The 21609-nt window shown below is 47.5% G+C and overlaps 3 protein-coding genes across 3 annotated transcripts; all 3 read right to left on the bottom strand.

Annotated features, from left to right (window-relative positions):
- Positions 1–552: 552 nt before the first annotated feature.
- On the bottom strand, positions 553–1130 carry LOC119129690 (secretory phospholipase A2 receptor-like). Its single transcript, XM_037263062.1, has 3 exons — positions 980–1130; positions 754–899; positions 553–675 (listed from the first exon to the last, which is right to left on the bottom strand). The coding sequence occupies exons 1-3, from the start codon at positions 1128–1130 to the stop codon at positions 568–570; spliced, it is 405 nt and encodes a 134-aa protein (XP_037118957.1). The 3' UTR covers positions 553–567.
- Positions 1114–10205, bottom strand: LOC119129684. Its single transcript, XM_037263054.1, has 20 exons — positions 10149–10205; positions 4929–5041; positions 4811–4864; positions 4586–4741; positions 4410–4495; positions 4117–4228; positions 3988–4035; positions 3744–3911; positions 3377–3499; positions 3166–3273; positions 3068–3100; positions 2859–2996; positions 2480–2623; positions 2223–2357; positions 1984–2132; positions 1782–1902; positions 1656–1707; positions 1526–1589; positions 1326–1456; positions 1114–1262 (listed from the first exon to the last, which is right to left on the bottom strand). The coding sequence occupies exons 2-20, from the start codon at positions 4945–4947 to the stop codon at positions 1205–1207; spliced, it is 1899 nt and encodes a 632-aa protein (XP_037118949.1). The 5' UTR covers positions 4948–5041; positions 10149–10205; the 3' UTR covers positions 1114–1204.
- Positions 10206–14612: 4407 nt separating this feature from the next.
- Positions 14613–20724, bottom strand: LOC119129683 (SH3 domain and tetratricopeptide repeat-containing protein 1-like). Its single transcript, XM_037263053.1, has 10 exons — positions 20712–20724; positions 19555–20604; positions 19017–19157; positions 18711–18929; positions 18435–18615; positions 18208–18358; positions 17851–17973; positions 17255–17405; positions 15454–15650; positions 14613–15241 (listed from the first exon to the last, which is right to left on the bottom strand). Exons 1-10 carry the CDS (start codon positions 20722–20724, stop codon positions 15008–15010), a joined length of 2460 nt encoding a protein of 819 aa, XP_037118948.1. The 3' UTR covers positions 14613–15007.
- Between the last annotated feature and the right edge of the window lie 885 nt (positions 20725–21609).

Here is a 21609-nt window from a genome sequence, read left to right as displayed (position 1 = left end):
TAAATTTAACAATAAGTAAATGAAATATAAGAAATCAATGATGAAAATGCATGGTAAATCTAAGAATAATAACATGGTAGATTGGACAATAATGCATGGTAAATCATCAGATGGCATAATCATAATGCATGGTAAATTTAACAATAAGTAAATGAAATAAGAAATCAATGATGAAAATGCACGGTAAATCTAAGAGAATAACAACATGGTAAATTGGACAAAGGAATAATAATGCATGGTAAATCATCAGATGGCATAATCATGATGCATGGTAAATCTAACAATAAGTAAAATGAAATAGAAGAAATCAATGATGAAAATGCACGGTAAATCTAAGAGAATAACAACATGGTAAATTGGACAAAGGAATAATAATGCATGGTAAATCATCATATCACATGTTAAGTCAAGAAGAAGAAGAAGAAGTAAACAGAATCATAACGCTTGGTAAATCTAACAAAAAGACTAATGCATGGTAAATCAGTCATAATAATGCATCAATCAGTCAATCAAAATGCATGGTAAACCAAACAGAACGATCATGCAAGGTCAATTGCATTCGTATGATTACTCGCCACTTGTATTGCCGCCTTTATCCAGCGCATAACGCTCCATGGGCATCTTACACATGTAGCCGTTGAGTTGCGCGCACGACATCATCTTCCATTTGCCAGACTGAAAGTCCAAGTGAGATTGATTTTAATGCAAAAAAACCTCGTCTCCGACGAGCGGGTCAATCTTTTCCGCACCCACCTGGCTCAAGGCGGCCACGCAATTCTCCAACCTGTCGCCAAGTTCTTCCGGAGCCCAGTTGGTTAAGGTCACCTTCTGGTGGTCCGACCACACGAATTCGCCGGGAAACACCGGGGCGTTCAGTCCGATCCACGTTTCGCCGGGGGCTGCAAACAGCAAGAGTGCTCTCATTTGCTTTCCAGATATGGCAGCGATCAAGCAGTTGCGACGCTTGGCGAGCGCGCACCTGATGTCAGGAGGTCTTGCAGCCAATCCCGCTCAACCTTGGAGCGGATTGACACCAGCTTGGCCTTCAGACAGGAGCAGTTTTGTCGAGCGCCGTACCACGTCTTTCTCTCATCAAACGTTTGTAGCAAAAGTCCGCAAACTCCTCCCATTCAGGTCCCAAGCATCTCGGCTCTGCGCGCAAGATGGCGTCACGTGATGAAGTATGCTTTCTATTCTAGACAGCCTACTCACCCTGGTCTCCAAAAGTGTAAGACGGAGATTGAGCCAAACCGTCACCAACACTGCAGACAGTAAAGTGAGAATGAGCCGGGCGTCTTCAAATAGACGCTGCAGTGAGAGCCAACCTCGAGGTGATCCCGTTCCTGGCGGAGCCGTTGTAGGCCTTCTGTGGGTCTCTCTTCAGCAAAGACACAATTCCTCCAATCGCGTTCTCAATGACGCCCGAGTGAATGGCAGCAGCGCAGATGTTTGACTCCTGCACTCAGAGAACATCTCAAACAAAGAAGAAGAACTCTGCTGGCAGGTCGTGCACTAATTAACATACTTGTTTGTAGATCTGTGTTCCGTAGACCGTGTAGGTTTGGGCGCAGCCCGGCGGGCACCGGACCCTGCGGGAGACCTTGAGTTACGAGGAGGCTTTTCCGCAAGAAAAATTGATGGCGGGTTTGACTCACGTCATTGAACCGTCCACGCCGAGGCTGGTGGCTGTGCTGCTGCATAAGATGTCTGCGGGTCAGAAGGGCCAATCAAAGGCTGTTTCTTGCTGGTTTTTCCACTGCACTCCGAACGTCCGTACTCACCGCGAGAGGCGTCGTCAGGCGTGCACCCTAAGACGTCAAAGCGAAGGCCAAAAAACCTTGGCAGGAGGCGGACGTACTGGGCGAACACGAACCTGGTTAGCATGTACGTCCCCACAGCAAGCTGGAAACAAAACACACGCGCGTTTGTAATGAATGACAACAGCCTGGATGACAAAGTTGGAGTCGGCTACCGCTCGCTCACCTGCTCTGGGTGGCGATACCAAGTCTCTCCGTTAGTACTGAACTCCAACTCAAATATGTTGGAACTTTCCAATTGGTATGTACACCCCTGGGTCACAATGCCCGTCACCTTGAAGCGCTGACCGAGGTTCACCTGGATCCAGCTGCCGACTGAGGGCGGATCCATCCATTCCATTGCATTGCTCAGGATACCAAACTACCAACAACTACGACGGAGAGCTGTGTTGTTTTTTTACATACACATTTTGGACGGTTCCCAGCAACCGCTGCCCCCCAGACGCGCTTTGTGAGGTTTGCCATTGATCGCGGAGGAAGAGTCTGAAAAGGAGGAGTCTGGGATTTTCCCGTCAGCGATGCCCAGACTGTCAAGACACACTGAGGAAAGACAAAAAAGTGGAAGGAACGCTCGCTCATTCACTCTCACGTCTGGCCAGCTGTCCGTCACTAGCCGACGCGCTTTCTGGGGATCCGTTGGATTCTTTCCTTGTGAAGCCCACCTTTCTCCTCACAGCTGTAGACGATGTGGAGGTATTTGGAGACACCAGGGCAGTGGTCCATACCCGTAAGTTGAATGGGGCAAGTCTGATATTTGTCACACAATGCTCTAAAGTGAGAGAGAGCCCCTTTCATCCTGCAGCGATCTGCAAATGACAACACAGCGCCATTTTATGCACAATTCATTCACATACCGACTTCAACTGGTTGCAGGACAAAGGGAATTTCAATGGTTAATGACGCTTTAAAGCGTCTAAGTCCATGCATATTGATATTGAATTATAGGTTACAAATGAGTTACTGGACTGCGTGTGACACCTCGCGACAGAAACGGCTCCAGGACAGCGAGCTAAAATCAACAATGCCAATGAGGATTCTTACCCTGTGATCCGGCGCCGCCACTCGGACAGACGTTGCTACGCCTCCGTCCATGGAAAGCCGACTGTACGCGGATGACTCTTTCATCGGAACATTTAAGGACTTTCCAATCGTCTTGGCAGAAAAAGCTCTCCTTGTAGCCTGAGAGTGAGAGAGCATAACCGTTGACTTCTCTGCGTCTTTTTTTTACAGAGACGGTGAAGGCGACTTACCGTCATGTAGCAGCTGGGGTTTTGCCGTCTTTCCTAGAAGCGGGAACCAGAACGTGTGATGAAGGTCCACCCACCGTGGGGCGTCACATCTCACTTACCTTTTCCTCTTTTCTTGCAGACGTAGCCTTTCATGTTGTCGCACTTGTCACGCTCCCAGTCACTGCTGCCGGTGAGCAAGGAAAGACATTTCCCCCCGTCGGCGTCACCTGGAGGGAGGGAGGGGGTTCGGGGGGGGGGGGGGGGGGAGAGACAAGATCTGAGCGCTCATCCGTTCCTCCAAAGTGCAGCTGACAACCGCCTCAGCCCGACCTGCACTCGAGTGGAGGTAAGAGAAGGGGGATCCGTCAGCCCACTTGCCGCCGTCACCCTCGATGCCTCCGTTGGCGCCCAACCACAGGGAGGCGTCATCACCCATCAGAACCTTGGCGATACCTTTGGATCCCAAGGAGAACATGCACGATTCCAAAACAACTCACACTTGACTACAACTTGACAGGTGTGGCACAGCCATGACAAAGTGCTAACAATACTGCAACAAAGAGGGAAGCCAAAAAACAACCAAGCAAAGCTGGCCATATCTCAGCTTGATCACGTTTCGAGTTGGAAAGGAAGGTGAAGTAGGGAAAAAAATCAAAGTTTCTTTCTCGAGTCATACGCAAATTACCGGCCAGCCTACCCTTTATGAAGGCCTGCTCATCGGTGTCGGTGATGCTGAGCAGGTCCCCTTCGAGGCGTTTGCAGTCGTCTTGCGCCTTCTGCCAGGTCTTGGTGGGCTGGCTGATCATCTGGTAGCAGAAGTCGTTGGTGGGGTTGTCCAGCCACCAGCCGCATTTGTCAGTCCAGCCTGCGAGCCAGACGGCGTAAGACGGCATAAGACAGCGGCAGTGCGGCATAAGACAGCGGCAGTGCGGGACACCTACTGACTAGGCTGACTGATGATGCCAGCCGTCGAGTCCCTCCGTGCTTGGCTGCAAGGAAGGGGGGTGGGCAAATATCAGCAAATGCGATGGATGCGTCCAAAAAGGAGCGCTCGGGAGCGACGTTTGCACCTGTTTTGCAGAAGAATGGCCGCGCCGTTGAGCACTGACAGCCACTCAACTCCCCAACAGAATTTGGGAACGCACAGTCCCCCGAGGTGCCTTTTTCCCATTGTTTGTACTCCTGCGGACGACACTCGTGTATTGGACTCCCAACGCCCTTCCTCGGCTCACTCGCGCCCACGTTTTGCCCATTTCCCCTCCAAAACAATCCAATCGTTGAGCGGCATTTCTCCCCTTTTTTTTATGCTGCTCAAATTTGGACTTTCCCAGCGCAGCTTTTGAAAAATAGGCAATTCACTTACAAAGGTTGTTCCGTCACTCCACTCGTAGTCGTCGCCCGTCGTATTCTTGAGTCCCACCAAAGCAGATTGTTGGGTCTGCGAGTGATCTTGAGGAAAGGAAGGAAGGACAAGAAGAGTTTCAGGGCAAGAAGAGCTTCAGGCAAATGACGAGTGCGGCGGTTCCTCTTGGTGCTCACCATACACAAATTGGGCCTCTTGCTTAGAGTGGACGCTAGCCAGGTGGCCTCCCCGGGCTTGACAGAACTTCTCAGCATTGTCATAATTTTCATGCGTCTTCTCGTAACGGTAACAATAATCGTCATAGTGGAAGGTGTTGTCGTCGCAGTAGGCAGCTGGGCCCGTAAAGAAAAACGTTACCGTGACAAGACGGCCAAAGTGCAAATAAGCGTGCTGCAACTCACTCTTCACTACAGCAGGACCATGTTTGGGGGAACACGTCTGTCCCTCTGGGCAGCCTGCACAAAAAAAGACCCGTTTGCTTCTTTCATTGGCAACGTGAGCACGGACGTGCAGGCTTACTCTGCGGCCGTTTGCACATGTAGGCCAACGAGGAATGACAGGAGCCAGAGCGCCACTTCCCAGGCTCTCCTATTCCCCCTTGGTTGACGTAGGCGCAGGACGCAACGTCGGCGCTGTCGGGAGAAAAATTATTTTCCTGTTTTGTTTTCCTCCAAAAGTGTCCGTCTTCAAAATTGGTTCCAGAACCTCCGCCTGACAACAGCATGCAGAGTTGTGAGGTCTTACCTTTCGAGTTCTTTTGGGGCCCAGTTGGTGTGTGTTGTTGTCTGGCCATCAGACCAGGCCAGCTTCTGGCTCCCGCCTTCAAAGCGACACCAGGAGTCGTCGCATTTCTGCGGGGAAAAACAACAACAGTCCCAGTTGTTTCTCCAGAGTCCACTGCCGCTTCCATCTCACCTGGTTGGAGAGTCCCAGCCAGAAGGGGGTGTCCTTGTCCATGGTCGTCTTCACAAAGTCTTCCTCGATCGAGGAGGTGATCGAGACCAGGTTGCCGCCCAGCCAGACGCAGTGGTGCCAGGCCCCCAGCCAACCGTTGGGCTTCACCTCCTTCTTGTAGCAGCTGGAGTCCCGCTCGACCCACCCGGGATCACACTTGCCGTCTGAGGGCACAATTTGGGGAACAGGCGGCCAGATCAGAGCACACTCCTGTTTTGCCCTGCAGCCCACTTTTGAGCAAAGGGTCATTTTCTCAGGTCGGGCAAATTGGAAGATCACTCGACTAGGTTAAGCTCAGCCCAGTGCATTTTCTTTAAATGACTCCGGAAAATTCACCTTCACGCTTGAGAAACAACCGCGGCCGCATACAAAGTGGCGCTGTGCAAGTTAAGACGATGCAAAAAACATTCAACACGTGGCTGAATACTTCACAAAAATGAACAAAAAACTGCACAGAATTTGTTGGTTGGCATGGTGTGACTCCAGGATCTTTTTTTTTGACGCTCAGTCTGACTTACCGACAAGAGTCGGGGAAGATTCTTTCACTCCTGCAAGAGAAAACGAAAAGACAGACATTAAGGCACAGACGGACGTCAAGGGGCGATAACGGTCGGTGGGGCGTCATGCCTCACTTACCTTTTCCTCTTTTCTTGCAGACGTAGCCTCTCTCGTTGCCGCACGGGTCGTACTTCCAGTCGCCGCTGCCAGTGAGCAAGGAAAGACAATACCCCCTTTGGCGTCACCTGGAGGGAGGGAGACAAGATCTCAGTGCTCCTCCGTTCCTCCAAAATGCAGCAGACAACCGTCTCCGACCGACCTTCACATTGGCGCTTGAACGTGAACGAGGATCGGTCAGTCCATTTGCCGTCATCGTCATCAAGTGAGACATCGGCGCCCAACCACAGAGAGGACGCTTGTGCCTGACTCTTGAAGAGAACTGTGGATCAAAAGAGAACATGCAAGAAGAATAGGGGGATGTTAGCCAAGATGACGAGAAGTAGTATCAACACCAAGCCAGCAATAACAGTGCGGTATACTACGCTTGAACTATTATTTCATGTTCTAATGATAACATATGCACTTATATGGTTTCATATCCACTTATTGATACACAAACAATGTATGTTTAAAAAAAAAAAAAAAGGGTGACACTACTTTGCGGGTGGTCTTGAAACCAATTTATCCGCGGTAAACGAGGGATTACTGTACCATCAAACCTGTCCTGTAAAGAGATATATAAATTAATACAAAGGGGATGTGGACGGAAGGTATTAAACACTGGAGCTAAAAACAAAAACACAAAGTACCCGGCTTATTGTATTGAAATCGAGCGATCGATACACAATATGAAAGTGGTGGTCAATGAATAGTTGTTTTTTTGTTTGGGTTTTTTGGTCAATGCGGGACCTGCCAGACAGACTCGGCTGCTCAATCCATATATTTCTTGGTGTAGAAGTAAAACCTCAACTGATGACAATGATATTGATATGTGTAGCATCAACAAAAGTTCTTGATGAAATTGTACAACCACTGACTCACATACGCATTATGTCTTACATCTGGTAGATTTCCAAAGGATATGAAAATAGCTACTACTACCACTGTAGAAATAGACTAATTACACGCCATTCTCTCTCTCTGCTCTTTCAGTTCTCCGAGATCCTTGAAAAGGTTTCACAGAAAAACTCTTTGTTCAATAAAGAAAAGAAAAAAGTGAATATGGATTCGTGGGGGTCAGAGCAACATCAATGGCACTAATGGATCCTATCGAGAGCGTCACACACAAAAAAAAGGTGATGGGTATTTTCACAGATCTAAAGAAAGCATTCGACACAATAAATCATGGCATCAGAGTGGACTGGGTGAGGAGCGACTTAATCAACAGGCAGCAATTTGTAAAAATTGGAGATCAGACCTTTTGCCCATAACATGTGGAGAACCTCAAGGGTCGGCTGTCCTTGCTCCTAAACACGATCATCGTGCAGTAATGCATCAAAAACAATTACCGTAATTTTCTGACTATAAGTCGCGGGTTTTTTTCATAGTTTGGGTGGGGGGGCGACTTATACTCAGGAGCCATTTATATACATATATGGATTTTTTTCACTTTTTGGGCATTTTATGGCTGGTGCGACTTATACTCCGGTGCGACTTATAGTCCGAAAATTACGGTAAATGCATTTTGTTTTGCTCATGATACAAACATCTATTGCGCTGTGGACAATTGACAGCAGCTTATGGAAACAACCACAATTTGAGTGATACACAATTCGCATGATTTGCAAAGTATACATATCGAACCTCATTTGGAAGGGAAAAGTGACAATCTTATGATGGAAAGAGCTTCTGACATAAAACTCCTGGGTGTGACTGTTGACAATAAAAATCTGCTGGAAATCATGTAAAAACAAAAATGTCAAAGGCAATTCGGAAGCATCTACTCAGATTGCCATATCTGAACTACTGTGTGGGGAATATGGGGTAACACCGAATAAGTCAAGCAATAAGGAAAATAACAAGGAGAATACAAACGCACTTTTTATAATACCAGACAAAACTTTTGTCACTCAGGGATCTTGATCAAACACAAGACAGCTCAAATTATGATGTACACAGCAAGATATGGTGACCTTCTTCCAAGCGGGAGACACTTTTTTTGTTTTTTGTTTTTTATGGAAAGGCAGGCAGGGTGGCTATCACCTGAGACGGAAACTGAATATTAGGCGTGGAAAAGTCTGCTGAACAACCATACAAATGTGTATAACTGTTTGTGGGGTGAAATTGTGCAATGGTCGAGGAAAACGAGCGCACTTAAAAACTGCTCAAAAAAGTGTATCAAATCTGGTCTCTTAACATGCATGAGAAAAAAGACAAAGTGACTACACACAGGCAAAAAGGAATCTGAAAGTGTGTCTACTTCTGTTTTATTGATTTGTATGTTGAATTATTTGTTGAATGGATTAGGGTGGGAATCTAAAAAGCTCTGCTTCCTCCTACTCCAGCATTCTTTGTTGTTTTTTTTCATTTTGGGTGACTTAGATATGGCACTTTAAAGTGCTTTATTTTCCTATTTACGTGTTTTAAATATGTGCAAAATAAACAGAACTTGTTCATGGCCAATATTTTAATTCACGGCCGCCTACCGTGTACAAAGTCCTGCTCGTGCGAGTCGGCGATGCTGACCAGGTTCCCTTGGTGGGCTTGGCAGTGGTCTTGCGCCTTCTGCCAGGTCTTGGTGGGCTGTGGGATGATCAGGTAGCAGAAGACGCTGGAGGGGTGGTCCAGCCACCAGCCGCATTTTTCAGTCCAGTCTGCGAGCCAGACATAAGACGGCGTTACGCAAGACAGTGCAAGACGGACGGCGCCAGTGCTGGACACCTACCAGGTTGGCCCACCAATGGTGGCAGCTGTGGACGCTCTCCGCCGCGCTTGGCTGCAGAGAAAGGGGGTATAAGCAAATGCGGGAGCCGTCCAAAAGGAGCGCTCGGGAGCGACGTTAGCACCTGTTTGGCAGATAACTGACTGCTTGTATTGGCATCTGTAGTTCAGGTTGATCTGTGCGTCAGAAGTCATGAATGCGCAGTCACCACAGGAGTAGCGTCTGTCATTGAGGTCTTCGTAGTCCTGCGGACGAGATTTTGGACAGAACTTTAGCGTGTTGCATTTGATCTGGTCGTCTTCCTGCCGCATTTCCTCACTTAATGGCGTACCTTCTCTCATTCAAGTTTCATTTTGGTTTGTCGGCTTCACTTTATTGTCAGTCAAAGTAGTATGAACATTGCAATGAAATGAAGCATGTTGTGCCCTCTCTGGCGAGCCAAAGGTCTCATGCACAATGCAACTAAACCTGAAGACCTAAAGACAAACCAGAGGCACCATCCAGGATATTTCCTGGACATCTTAACTGCCTCCTCGCTGTCTTTAAAATCAGAGCGCCAAAAATGTGTCATCGGCTGCCCGATGCCTCAAGACAAAACGGATGCCTGCACACCGACTTTTCCAAAGGCCTCCAGCAATTCACTTACCAAAGCTGTTCCGTCACTCCACTTGTAGTCGTTGCCCTTCTTCTTGAGTCCCACCCAAGGATAATGACTACTTTGAAAGTGATCTTGATGAAAGGAGGGAGAACAAGAGCTTCAGGGCAAGAAGAGCTTCAGCCAAGTGACGACTACGGCGGTTCCTCTTGGTGCTTACCAGACAGGAATTGGCCATCTCGCTTAGAGTGGACGCGAGGCAGTTGGGCTCCCCGGGCGAGACAGAACTCCTCAGCATCCTCTTGAGTTGCAGGACTCGGGCCATGAAAATAGCAATGATCGCCAGAAAGGACGTTGCCATCGTCGCAGTCAGAAGCTGAGGCCACAAAGAAAAACATTGAGGAGGAAACCATGACCAGATGGTGCAAATAGGCGTGCTGCAACTCACTCTTCACTACAGCAGGACCACTTTTGGGGGAACACGTCGGGCAGTCTGCATAGAAAAAGACCCTGTTTGAGCTTTTCTCCTTTCAAAGTCAACCTGATTACAAACATGCAGGCTTACCCAGCGGCCGTTTGCACATGTAGGCTAAGGAGGAAGCGCAGGAGCCAGACCTCCACTTCCCGGAATTCTTCCAAACCTTTTGGTCGACGTAGGCGCAGGACGCGACGTCGGCGCTGTCGGTAGATTAAAAAACAAAAAAGGAACATTTTCCTATTTTTCCTTGAGTGGTCGTTCTCAAAATTGGTTCCAGAAACTTTACGCCGACGTCTCCGCCTGACAACAGCATGCAGAGTTGTGAGGTCTTACCTTTCGAGTTGATTTGGGGCCCAGTTGGTGTGCTTTATTGTCTCGCCATCGGACCAGGCCAGCCTTCTGGCTCCCGCCTTCAAAGCGACACCAGACCTTGTCGCATTTCTGGGGGGAGAAAAGAAAACAGTTCCAGTTGTCGCCGCAGAGTCCACTGCCGCTTCCGTCTCACCTGGTTGGAGAGTCCCAGCCAGAAGTGGTTGTACTTGGCCATGGTGGCCTTCACAAAGTCTTCCTCGGCCGAGGAGGTGATCGAGACCAGGTTGCCGCCCTCAGAGACGCAGTGGTGCCAGGCGCCGAGCCAACCGTTGGGGACTGCCATCTTCTTGTAGCAGCTGGTGCCATGCCCGCGCCACCCGTGAGCACACTGGTTGGCTGAGGGCATAATTTGGGGAACGGGCAGACAGATCAGAGCACACCGATGGCATGTTTTTACTTGATGCTCTTCATTGGGCGCATGGCAACCAAATGCACGAGGATTCTGTCAGGGGGGGCAATGCTCATTGTCCCTTTGGCCCCTTCCAAAAACTTGCCTGTCCTTCATTTTGGGGTGAGCTGCTGATTGTTTGCATCAAAGCATCACTTGTGCCTGCCAAGGATTGATTGGTTGATTGATTCACTTTTATTTCTTCACAACATCATTGATCATGATTACATGTCCACAGATCATGACATGAGATTGCACACAACTGCCCCAAAGTTCTGCTATTAAGCTTCAGACGTACAGTGGGGCAAACAAAGGGTGTAGTCAGCCACCAATTGCGCAAGTTAAAAGATGCCTGTCATTTTCATCAGAGGTACTATGAGAGACAAAATGAATCGAACTCAAACTCAGTGTTAGCACTTCATCTTCACCATCAGCGATCCCCACCCACCAGTCACGCACGTGTGGCAAATTGATGACCAATGACGTAAGCCCAAATCAGGTCATCGCACATTTCACCACTGGGGGGTGCTAAAGCACAAGGCAACTCAATTGACTAACATTGGAACAGTTGGACCCCGCTCCACTCTTTTTATCTCAGGAAGCCCGTGTCCTTGAATTAAATGACAAAGTACAAAGCCAAGCCAGGCTGGGCTGAGCAGTGCAGGGGTTTCATGGGGAAGAAGGGCTTTTAAACTGCGGGCTCAAGTCAGGTTAACCGAATAAGCACGGGCCTCGAATGGACTCTGAGGGGCAAATGCAATATTCAGATGAACACGCACTGAAAATCAGAGTCTCTCGTAAAAGTCCGGCTGAATTTTGCAAAGAATATCACTGAGAAAAAGAAATGAAATTTTTGAGAGAGAAATTCATTGCGAAAAAGAAATGAATTACTACTAAGTGAATTCTTTGAAAACACATTTAGATGGTGCAAATGGAACACTCACGGCAGAAATATTTGGAACTGTGTCGCAAGTTCTTTTTGTGTGCGATAACAGAACAAACAGGAGCGTGTGACTATTTTCTGTACAGGAAGTCAACCATATTGTTATCAAGCCTAAGAAATCAGGCATGTGGTGCCCACAAGTTATCTGCTGAGCACTGACCATTTTCAATGGGAAAACAATACCAGCCATCTGTTTTTCTGGGGTTTCTTTCGATTCGAGCCAAATTTAATCAAGTCGATATTGTCCCGATTGTGAAAGATAAGGCTGGCAAAATCAATCGCAAAGACAAATCATCTTTGCTCGTAAGTAGGTCTTGTATAAATAAATCATCATATGGATTTGTGTGTTTATTGATGTCTCTTTGATGAGGTTTTTGATCGGCTACTCCTTGTTAACGGCATTGAGTTTTGTGACTACAAACCTAACAACAAATTTAGGTTGACTAGGTTGACAAACTTTTTTTTAAAACATGAAATCTAATGCCTCTTTATGTTGTATTTTTGTCATTCTTCAAGTTGAAAAATGTTATCACATTGATAATAGCCTCGGCAGTGCATTTTCATATAATGACCTCGGAGCTCGTGAGTGACGGCGCACGGCGTCGTCCAATGACACCCAATGACAAAAGATGCGCGCGCGTGCAGGCTCTGTTGATCGATCATGATGAAAATAACGTTTTAGCATCACTTCACTTGACACGTCGTCCAATGATAAGAATAGCAGTGTGGTATTGTAGTATGTTGATACTATAATATTATATAGTGTGTTATTGGAGGTCTTGCATAACGTGGACGCGTGGGGGCGCTGTGGTGCGCCAGGGGCGTTGTACTGCTATGTTACACACGAGTAAGCGAGGAATAAACAGTTGCTGAATAAAGAAAGTTGCACGAGCGTTCATTTCTACTCCGTATAAACACAACGAGCAGCATGAGCATTTCTATGTTCATAATGAAAATAACGTTTTAGCAACCCTTCAATTGACACGTCATCCAATGAGAATTAGAGCAGCATGAGCATTTCTTACGTTGATCGATCATGAGGAAAGAACGTTTCAGCATCACTTCGACTGACACGTCATCCAATGACAAGAGCAGCATGTTGATCGATCTCATGATGAAAATAACGTTTTAGCGTCACTTCAATGGACACGTCATCCAACGACAAGAGCAGCATGAGCATTTCTATGTTGATCGATCACGATAAAAATAACGTTTAAGCATCACTTCAATTGACACGTCATCCAACGATTAAGAAGAGCAGCATGAGCATTTCTATTTCGATCGATCATGAGGAAAATAACGTCGAAGCATGTGACACGTCATCCAATGATGAGAGCAGCATGAGCATTTCTATGTTTTAGCATCACTTCAATTGACACGTCATCCAATGTAAGAAGAGCAGCATGAGCGTTTTTATGTTGCTCGATCATGATGAGAATAAAACGTTCAAGTTACCACATGGTCTTACAACGCCGATAACGGGATAACTTGTTTTGATTTTGTTTATTTCGGCAAATGCAACACGCTTATTACAACTTTACATCCTGCAAAATGGGCTCATTATTAACTTGTACACTGGATGCTCTCGTCCAAGACACTGTCGACATCTGCTGGCGATTTCGCCTTATTACACTCATTCACAAGGTTGATAGTTTGTGAACTGCTTTAGACATCTCTATCCAATGTATTGAAAATAATAATAATAATAATATGGCGACTATATGATAAGGTCGGCGTTCAATTGACTCAACGGTAGTAGCTGATCATTTCAAAGTAAAGTTGGTCCCATGCTCTCGTGACAGAACAGTAACCCACAAAGCCGAGTTTGACATGAAAATGATCCAAAAGGACACATCAGCCGCCAAATGATTCTTGAAATAATGACACGGGGCTTCTTAACAATCCAATGATGGCTCAATGATACATGATAAGAAAGTAAAACAATACGCCTGGCTGCACTCTACGCGGAGCTCAAAGCCATCCAAATTGCAATCAAGTGATGAAAGTTTCTGACCTGTAGCGCACGTCCAGTGGATACTGATCATGATGACAAAGCAGGTAAGTCGCTCCCACATGTTTAGTGGCGAAGAGACCGTCCGCAAACTCACGAAGTCACTGAAAGTAGAAGAGACCGTCCGCAAACTCACAAAGCCACCGAAAGTAGGCGAATGAAGTCAAAACGGCCAAAGGATGAAGAAAGCTCAAACGACTTGTTTGACTACCCCCAAGACAGGCCGCGCCCACGCGCTATGTGACCGTCACACACGTCACAAAGCCTGCAAGCACACGGACGCTTTCATTTCTTTGACATTTGTAAACGGTCTTTATTTCTACACTTGAACAACAGTAAACAACCAGCGAATCGTCAAATTCCTTGTTTGGCACGCTCAAACATGGAGAATAAAAAACTCTTGAATTCTAATAATCAATTACACTCACCTTTCTTGACTAAGGCGTTAGCCCTTCAGGGAATGCTAGTAAAGCATCAAGTTGGTTGGCTTTCGACAAGACATAACAGCAGTTTTACAAATGTGCCATAAATTAAAAATATACTCCAGGCTGTTAGTTTGCGCTCTATTCTGACTGTCTGCTGTCTGCACACTTGCTCCATTTTTGCTCCTCTTATTTATTATGTTATTTATTTATTATTTATTCATCACTCTTATTTATTCATTGTTTGTGCCTTCTTGTTTTTATTTTTTTGTGTTGTTTACTTGTATGTATATTGTGTACTATGTCTTGTCACCGTGGGATAGTGGGAACGTAATTTCAATTTCTTTGTGTGTCTTGGCATGTGAAGAAATTGACAGTAAAGCAGACTTTGACTTTGATTTAATAACGCTAGCATCATTCAGAGGAGCCTGTTCAGTGGGAGCCTGCTCCTCCTCAAGCGTGGGACCAATAGACTGCTAAATGCCCTCAACCTGTACAACTCCTCACTTGGGGGAAGGAGGCGATAGGAACAGGGACAAGGGGAGACCTGATTGGCGGAACCCAGTGCAAGAACTGACACTTTATTACTTGAAAATTCATCTTGTTTATCCTTATAGTTACTTCATCACGCAAGTCATTAAGGATTGCGCTCTTTTGGCTATTTTTCCAACCAATTTGCACTCGTTTGTCGGAGCAAATGTCTCATGGGAAGAGCGTGGCAACTGAGTTATGATTATTTCTGTACCCAAGACGTTTCATTTCTTCCGCTCTCCCGTTTGCATGCTCTCCCCGTGCTTGCGTGGGTTTTAACTGACTCGAGTATTTTCAGAGAGACCCTTGGCATATTTCCACCCTACCCCTACAAAAAGTAAAAGAATCATAGCTATGCCAGTGCAATTGCTGCTACCACTACTACTAAGGTTAACTGGCACAACTAACAGGACACAGTTGTCGACAAGTTTCAGCTCACCAGTAACAAAACGTAGTTCTACTAGTGCACAGAAACGTCAGACGGTAGTGCAGAATTACTCAAAGACAGCAGTCGCCTGGCGGCACCTAGTAAACTGGAACGTCGGCGCGGTCCGCAGCTGTGTTCATCCTCCTCACGTTGAGCTCCGCGGCGAGGCCTCGGGATCGCTTGTAAAAAGAAAGCGAGAGCTGGCGGTCCATGAGGAAGTTGTGGTAGAGGGTGGCCAGGCGGGTGCACAGCACCAGCTGCCACTTCTTGTTGCCCACATCCATGGCTGCGGCCAGGGCAAGATGGTAGTAGCCTGCCGCGTCAAAAGGGTCCTGGAGAAAACAAAAAGTAACTCTGACCAAAGAAAGTCAATCAAATGCTTTCTTTTTGACGTTACGTTGAGTATACCCATTTCTTTGGGTGAGGGTCCCTTGTTGGTCATGTTTTCATTTGTATGCAATGCAGCAAATACTTGCCGACTTCATTCTTTGCTTGCCCCGCTGCCTGGCCAAACAATCACACTTTGAGTCCAAAAGTCCAGTACCTTCAGATCGTAGAAAAGGATGTCCCCCAAGGTCCGGTATACCCTGGCGTAGTAGAGGGCCTCCTCGTCAAACTGCAGAGGGGCCGGGCAGAGGCTCAAAGTCTTCAGGTAGTAGTGTTCAGCCAGCTCACACTGACCTAAACGGTGGTACAAGGAGGCCAGACGATGGTAGGCCACTCGCTCGTTCAGGACCTCACCTGCACGGAGCTCGAGAGGCAAATCTAACATCAGACCCTTTCCTTGCGCAAATGGAAATGCACTAGGACTTGGACCAGTGCCATGTGGGCTGCCATAAGCAAGACGTGCAGGCAGTGCCTACCAGAGATGGGGACTCGAGTCACTGTGACTTGGACTCGAGTCGACTCGAGTCACTGTGACTTGGACTCGAGTCGACTCGAGTCACTGTGACTTGGACTCGAGTCGACTCGAGTCACTGTGACTTGGACTCGAGTCGACTCGAGTCACTGTGACTTGGACTCGAGTCGACTCGAGTCACTGTGACTTGGACTCGAGTCGACTCGAGTCACTGTGACTTGGACTCGAGTCGACTCGAGTCACTGTGACTTGGACTCGAGTCGACTCGAGTCACTGTGACTTGGACTCGAGTCGACTCGAGTCACTGTGACTTGGACTCGAGTCGACTCGAGTCGCTGTTTTGATGACTTGTGACTTGACTTGACAAAAATATAAAAACCTTGAGACTCGACTTGGAAGTTAAAGACTCGGGACTTGACTTGAGACACAATGACTCGAATGACTTCCGTGTTATTTAGTTTATGTTTTCAGTTTGAATACAAAATTAATAATACATTTAAAAAAGTAATATCGATAACACGGTAGGAGCGCAGGCTGAGAATGGCGTTGTCATGATTGGATCGCTACCCTGTCAATCAATCGGTCGTGCCCTCTCTGCCTACCTCACGTGTTTATTGGAGAATCACGCCCCTTTATATCAGACGTGCACAAACACGTCAGCGGGAGCGGTACCTTCGGCTATCGGAATTACCTTTATGACGGCAAAAGACGGACAGCGCACAGTGCAAGGTATGCAACAGAAACATTTCAGACAGCCAGACGACAACTTCAAACTTTGTCCGTTTGAAGTTTATAGAACTCGGGTGTCTCCAGATGTTACAGATGAAACATGAAATGTTTCTCATGCTCTTTACTGTGTTTCTTCTTTCAGATTATTTTCTCATATTTGCAACTCAAATGTGTCAGACACTGTCGGCAGACGTTCATTTGTTTAGATTGAGCTGTCAATCATTGTATGAGGTAATGTCTTTTTTCTTTGATTCCATGGTGTATTTTACTGAGTATCAGTAATTACAGTGCAAATCCAAATTATTGTCATAAGTCTTAAACAGCTATGCCAGTGCAATTGCTGCTACCAACTAACAGGACACAGGTGTCAACAAGTTTCAGCTCACCAGTAACAAAAAGTAGTTCTACTAGTGCACAGAAACGTCAGACGGTAGTGCAAAATTACTAACCGTTAGACACATTGGACAATGATGGTTACTTAAAGTTACTTGTATCTTGTCTTTTCACGTTACTAAGATCAGATTCTGCGGGTAAAATGGCAATAATAAGGTGACTTGACTTGACCTATTTAAGGACTTGACTTGGACTTGACTTGACCTATTTAAGGACTTGACTTGACTTGCCCAAGAAAAAAATGACTTGGGACTTACTTGAGACTTGAAGGTTAAGACTTGAGACTCACTTGAGACTTGAAGGTTAAGACTTGAGACTCACTTGAGACTTGCATGTGTGACTTGGTCCCATCTCTGGTTCCTACCTAGCTTGACGCTGATCTCCAGAGCGCTGTGAGCAAATTCCAAGGCTTCTCCGTACAGTTGTAGTTGGAACATGACTTCTGCCAGCTTGTTGCACAGCCTCAGCCTGCTGGAAACGGCGCCGCTCCTGTCCGCCATGGGAAGAGCGCCATCCTGCGTCAAGGGCAGGCACCGAACACAACGAATGAGCAAAGCTACCAAATTCAACCAATCCATTATCTACCTGTCCAAAACTCGCTAGTTCTGTTTTTGTCCTCAGGCCAAAGTAATAAAAAGATGACTTTGCACTACCTTGGTGCCAAGGAACCACAGTTAATTGAGAGGTTGCACATTGATACAAAAAAATGGTGCTTTAACGCCATTTTGTAGCACGTATCCCAGTCTTCCCTGGCAATATCGCAGTTCAATTTTTGCAAGGGTATTCCTGCCTAACTTGAGGACCAATGACTCACGTAGCAATAAGAGCGAGCCAGGAGAAAAGAGAGAGAGCGAGCCGAGAGAAAAGAGAGAGAGAGAGCCGGGAGTAAAGAGAGAGAGAGAGAGAGAGCCGGGAGTAAAGAGAGCGAGAGCGAGCGAGCATTGTTTTGGGGGCATGTACCCTGTAGTAGATGATAGCCTTGTCTTGATCATGGCGGCTGTTGAAGAAGATATCTCCAGCAGCTTCCTGCATCTTCAAGATGAACTTGTTGTCTCCTGTGCTCAGAGCCACATCCTGTGCGACCTGCCCACCACATGAGACAAAAAATGTGTGCCAGAAAACAAAACTTCACTCATCCACAGTGCAATTTGGAATCAATCTTCATAGCTCGACAAGACAAAAATAAATTCAACAAAATTCATCTCATTCGACCCAAAATGCCAATTAGTGCCTGTTTGCATTTGGGTCTGACCAACAAATCAGAGGACAGAAAAATGGTGGTGGTGTCGTGGGCCGGCTGGCAGCTGTACTCCGCACCTGTACGTAAAGTTCCACCAGTTCCGCCTGGCCGAGGAGGTGGTAGATCTTGCCAGCTTGAAGCAATCCGTACGCTTCCTTCTCACTCAGGCCCAGGTCGATGAAAATAGCCAGGCTGCTCTTGGTGTGGTCGAGAGCCGCGCGATAGGCCCTACGTGATGATGCGGGAGCTCACGTTTGGGAGAATTCCACACGTGAACGTCAAGCGCTCGAACCGGGTGGGGAACCTCTGCGTGGCCAGCGAGAGGAAGAGCTGGCTGATGGCTTCCAATGTGTCACCCTCCCGTTCTCGGTCGGGTGTCCCTTGAAGCAGTCGGACCTGGTACCGGCTGTAGATGACGCGCCGGGCCCGGTCCGGACTCTCCCACTCATAAAAGTGGCACAGACGTCTTACCGCCGTCAGCTGGCCTGGCAAATATTAACATGGGGATGATCTGATGTTGTCGTAGTCGGAATTCATGTCTCGTTTTGGGGATGAGAAGGTCCTCTTTTTAGCAACTTACAGTCTGGGAGGTTGGCTTTGATGGCCAGCAGCAAAGCCCACTCGTAGCATCCTTTCCCAAAATGCATCCGCCGCTCGTTCACCCAGTGTTGTCCCAGGCGCAGGAGCACGGCGACAAAGGTCGTCTCGTGCCCTCCGTCCAGCGAGGAAAAGAGCCGCACGGACTCCGTCAGGTGCTTCTGTGCGACTCCTTTAGCTCCGGCCTTGAGACACAGCAGGCCTTTGGGAGGAGAAACCATTGCCACGTCGTTTACTGCAATTCCACTCCCGTCATTGTCGGACACACGCTGATAAGCAGATAAGTTACCGAGGTTGGCAAGCGCTATGGCTCGGTTGGGCACGTCTTTGTTCTCCTGGCAGATGGCCATAGCGGCGTGGTAGCTCTCTGCCGCCCTGCGAAGGTCACCCATACAACGGAGAGCCACGCCGCGCATGTTGAGCACCAACCCTGGACGCCAATCAAAAAGTTAACACTCAAGACATGTGGTCCAACTTTGATACGGGACTCGGAAACTCGAGCCTGGCTGGAGTCGAGTCACGTGACTCGAGCCCTCGGGTTCTGGTCAAAAGCAGTCACCAAAATCCAGGGACCTCGTCGTGTCACGTGACTCGAGTCGTCGGGTTTTGGTCGAAAGCAGGAACCAAAATACAAAGACCTCGTGTCACGTGACTCGAGTCCTCGGCTTTTGGTCAAAAGCAGTCACCAAAATCCAGGGACCTCGTCTGGTCACGTGACTCGAGTCGTCGGGTTTTGGTCAAAAGCAGGAACCAAAATCCAGGGACCTCGTGTCACGTGACTCGAGCCCTTGGGTTTTGGTCAAAAGCAGGAACCAAAATCCAAAGACCTTCCAGCGGCGTGGCGCAGTACTCCGGCAGAGCTGCCAAGACCGAGTCCAAGACGCGCAGTCCCGCGCTGGGTTGAACATTGTGAATGTGGAGCCATGCCAGCCAGAGGAGGGCACTCTTCTCTTCAGCCACGTCTGGAGAGGGAGGGGCGCCATCGATGAGTTTGCGCACGACTCGGATGGCGTGGCCGAGCATCCCGTGCTGGTACAAGAGCTGCGACAGACAAAGGGCCAGCCGGCGCTTCCAAACGAATCGTCCTCCTTGACAGTCGCTCAAAGAGAGACACCCGTGCAAATACGTAGCCATGTGCGCTGGGAAGGAGTTGTCCACACAGAAGCGCGACACGAGGAGCAGGCTGCCGAGGCCGTCTGTCAGCGTCGCCGCAGGACGCAGCAGTGCGCTTCTGGCTGAGGAAATACTAAGATGGCGGAGGCCCATTTCCTTGTGCAGCCTCGCCAGGGCGAGATCGCCTCTACTGGGGGAGACGCTCGACCCTCCCTGACACCCAGCGGAAAGAACAAGCAGCCTTTCCAGGTAAGGGACAACTTTGGGCGCCTCTTCACGAGTCCAGTGGTGCATCGCCAGAAGATAGCAAGCCCGGGCTTCGGCCATTGTGTTTTCAGACACAACCGCCTTCTTGAGGGCATATTGCAGAACCCAGCTTTCCGTCGCACATTCCAGGCAGGACGACGTTCCCATTAATAAGGCCGCCAGTCGTTCGGACGTGCCAAAGAAGCGCTCCGCGTTCCTCTGCAGAAGATAAATGGCGGCCAGGTTGGAATAAATGCTAGCCAGCAGCCTGACGTCGGCAAAAGTATCGCGGGGAACACCGAGCGCCTCCTCGAAATAGACCCGGGCCTGGCTGAATTTGGACTTGGCGGCGCAGAACTTGCCCAAAAGGAAGCACAGACGAGTCTGGGACCACAAAAGACTTTGCTTCCTCGCCGTTTCCCTGGCGACGGACAGAAAGGAAATCAACTCGTCCTCGCTTGAGTGGCCGCAGAAGATGGAGGAGGACACAAGTTCGGGTGTCAGTACGTAAAGGTCACCTTCTGGGTTCCAAGACCAAAAGAAACAAAAGCTCGTCTGCCCTTCATTCTCTTGCCTGTCGCCAACAACGTGGTGCTAATTCTGTTAGCATAAAAGCAGCACTTACCGTTTTTTTCCATGTATAATGCGCCCCCATGTATAATACGCACCCTAAAAATGGCATGTTGATGCTGGAAAAAAGCCTGTATAATATGCACCCAAATTTTGACTCCTACTTAAGTCCGTAAACGTAAAATTATTTCAGAAAAAAGATCATCTTTGGGAACAACCGGATGTTATTCTGCCGGTCAGTATCACTGCGCATGGGCTAGCAAACTCAATAGTGAAGAAATGTTTCGGATTTGTGTAGGGTACATTGTAACAGCAAACGAGCAGGTGATCGAGCAAGCGTCTGATACGAGAGCATTGTGTTCGTATGGAGCGTGTTTGAAGTGAACAGCAGAGAAGAAAGTGCATCTGTAATGGCGGCCTCCGTATGATATCCGGATTTAAAAAAAAAATTGTACCCATGTATAATGCGCACCCCAGATTTTAGGACAATAAATTAGTTAAATTTTGCGCATTATACATGGGAAAACGGTAGTTTGTTTTGCCTTTGATTTGGATTTGATGCCCACCATTTTTTGAACATTTCTCTAAATACGACTAGGTAGTTTGAATTCTACAAGCGGGATGAAAGACGGTAATGTTAGACAATTGAGGGTTTTGTGAGAACCAAAGGTTTTTGCTTTTACGACAACTTATATAAACAAAATAAGTACAAATTGTGAAAACAGTCTCCCTGATAAACATGGATAAATGGGATAATGACACCGACTTTAAGGGATGCCATTATTATCATAACTATTATTGTTATTAATATTAGATGGATATTATTATTTTACATTGTTATTATTAGTAGTAGTAGTAGAAGTAGCAGTAAAGTCAAAGTCTGCTTTATTGTCAATTTCTTCACATGCCAAGACACACAAAGAGATCGGAATTTCTTTTCCCATTATCCCACG

Source organism: Syngnathus acus, chromosome 10 (genome assembly GCF_901709675.1).
Source record: "Syngnathus acus chromosome 10, fSynAcu1.2, whole genome shotgun sequence".
Lineage (NCBI taxonomy): Eukaryota > Metazoa > Chordata > Actinopteri > Syngnathiformes > Syngnathidae > Syngnathus > Syngnathus acus.
The sequence above is the reverse complement of the archived record's forward strand: the minus strand, read 5'-3'. Positions and strand labels throughout refer to the sequence as shown.

What these genes read in the sequence shown, in the direction of transcription:
- LOC119129684 (XM_037263054.1), bottom strand. An exon ending in GCCATTCTTCTGCAAAACAG is followed by an intron (nt 4,036 to 4,116) that starts GTGCAAACGTCG and finishes CCTTCCTTGCAG; the next exon opens with CCAAGCACGGAGGGACTCGA. An exon ending in GAACACAGATCTACAAACAA is followed by an intron (nt 1,457 to 1,525) that starts GTATGTTAATTA and finishes CTCTGAGTGCAG; the next exon opens with GAGTCAAACATCTGCGCTGC.
- LOC119129683 (XM_037263053.1), bottom strand. An exon ending in CTCTCGCTGGCCACGCAGAG is followed by an intron (nt 18,359 to 18,434) that starts GTTCCCCACCCG and finishes ATCATCACGTAG; the next exon opens with GGCCTATCGCGCGGCTCTCG. An exon ending in TCCTTTTCTACGATCTGAAG is followed by an intron (nt 15,242 to 15,453) that starts GTACTGGACTTT and finishes TGTTTTCTCCAG; the next exon opens with GACCCTTTTGACGCGGCAGG.
- LOC119129690 (XM_037263062.1), bottom strand. Translation starts at nt 1,130, where the DNA reads ATGGGAGGAGTTTGCGGACTTTTGCTACAAACGTTTGATGAGAGAAAG. An exon ending in GCAAGACCTCCTGACATCAG is followed by an intron (nt 900 to 979) that starts GTGCGCGCTCGC and finishes TGCTGTTTGCAG; the next exon opens with CCCCCGGCGAAACGTGGATC. An exon ending in GCGTGGCCGCCTTGAGCCAG is followed by an intron (nt 676 to 753) that starts GTGGGTGCGGAA and finishes TTGGACTTTCAG; the next exon opens with TCTGGCAAATGGAAGATGAT.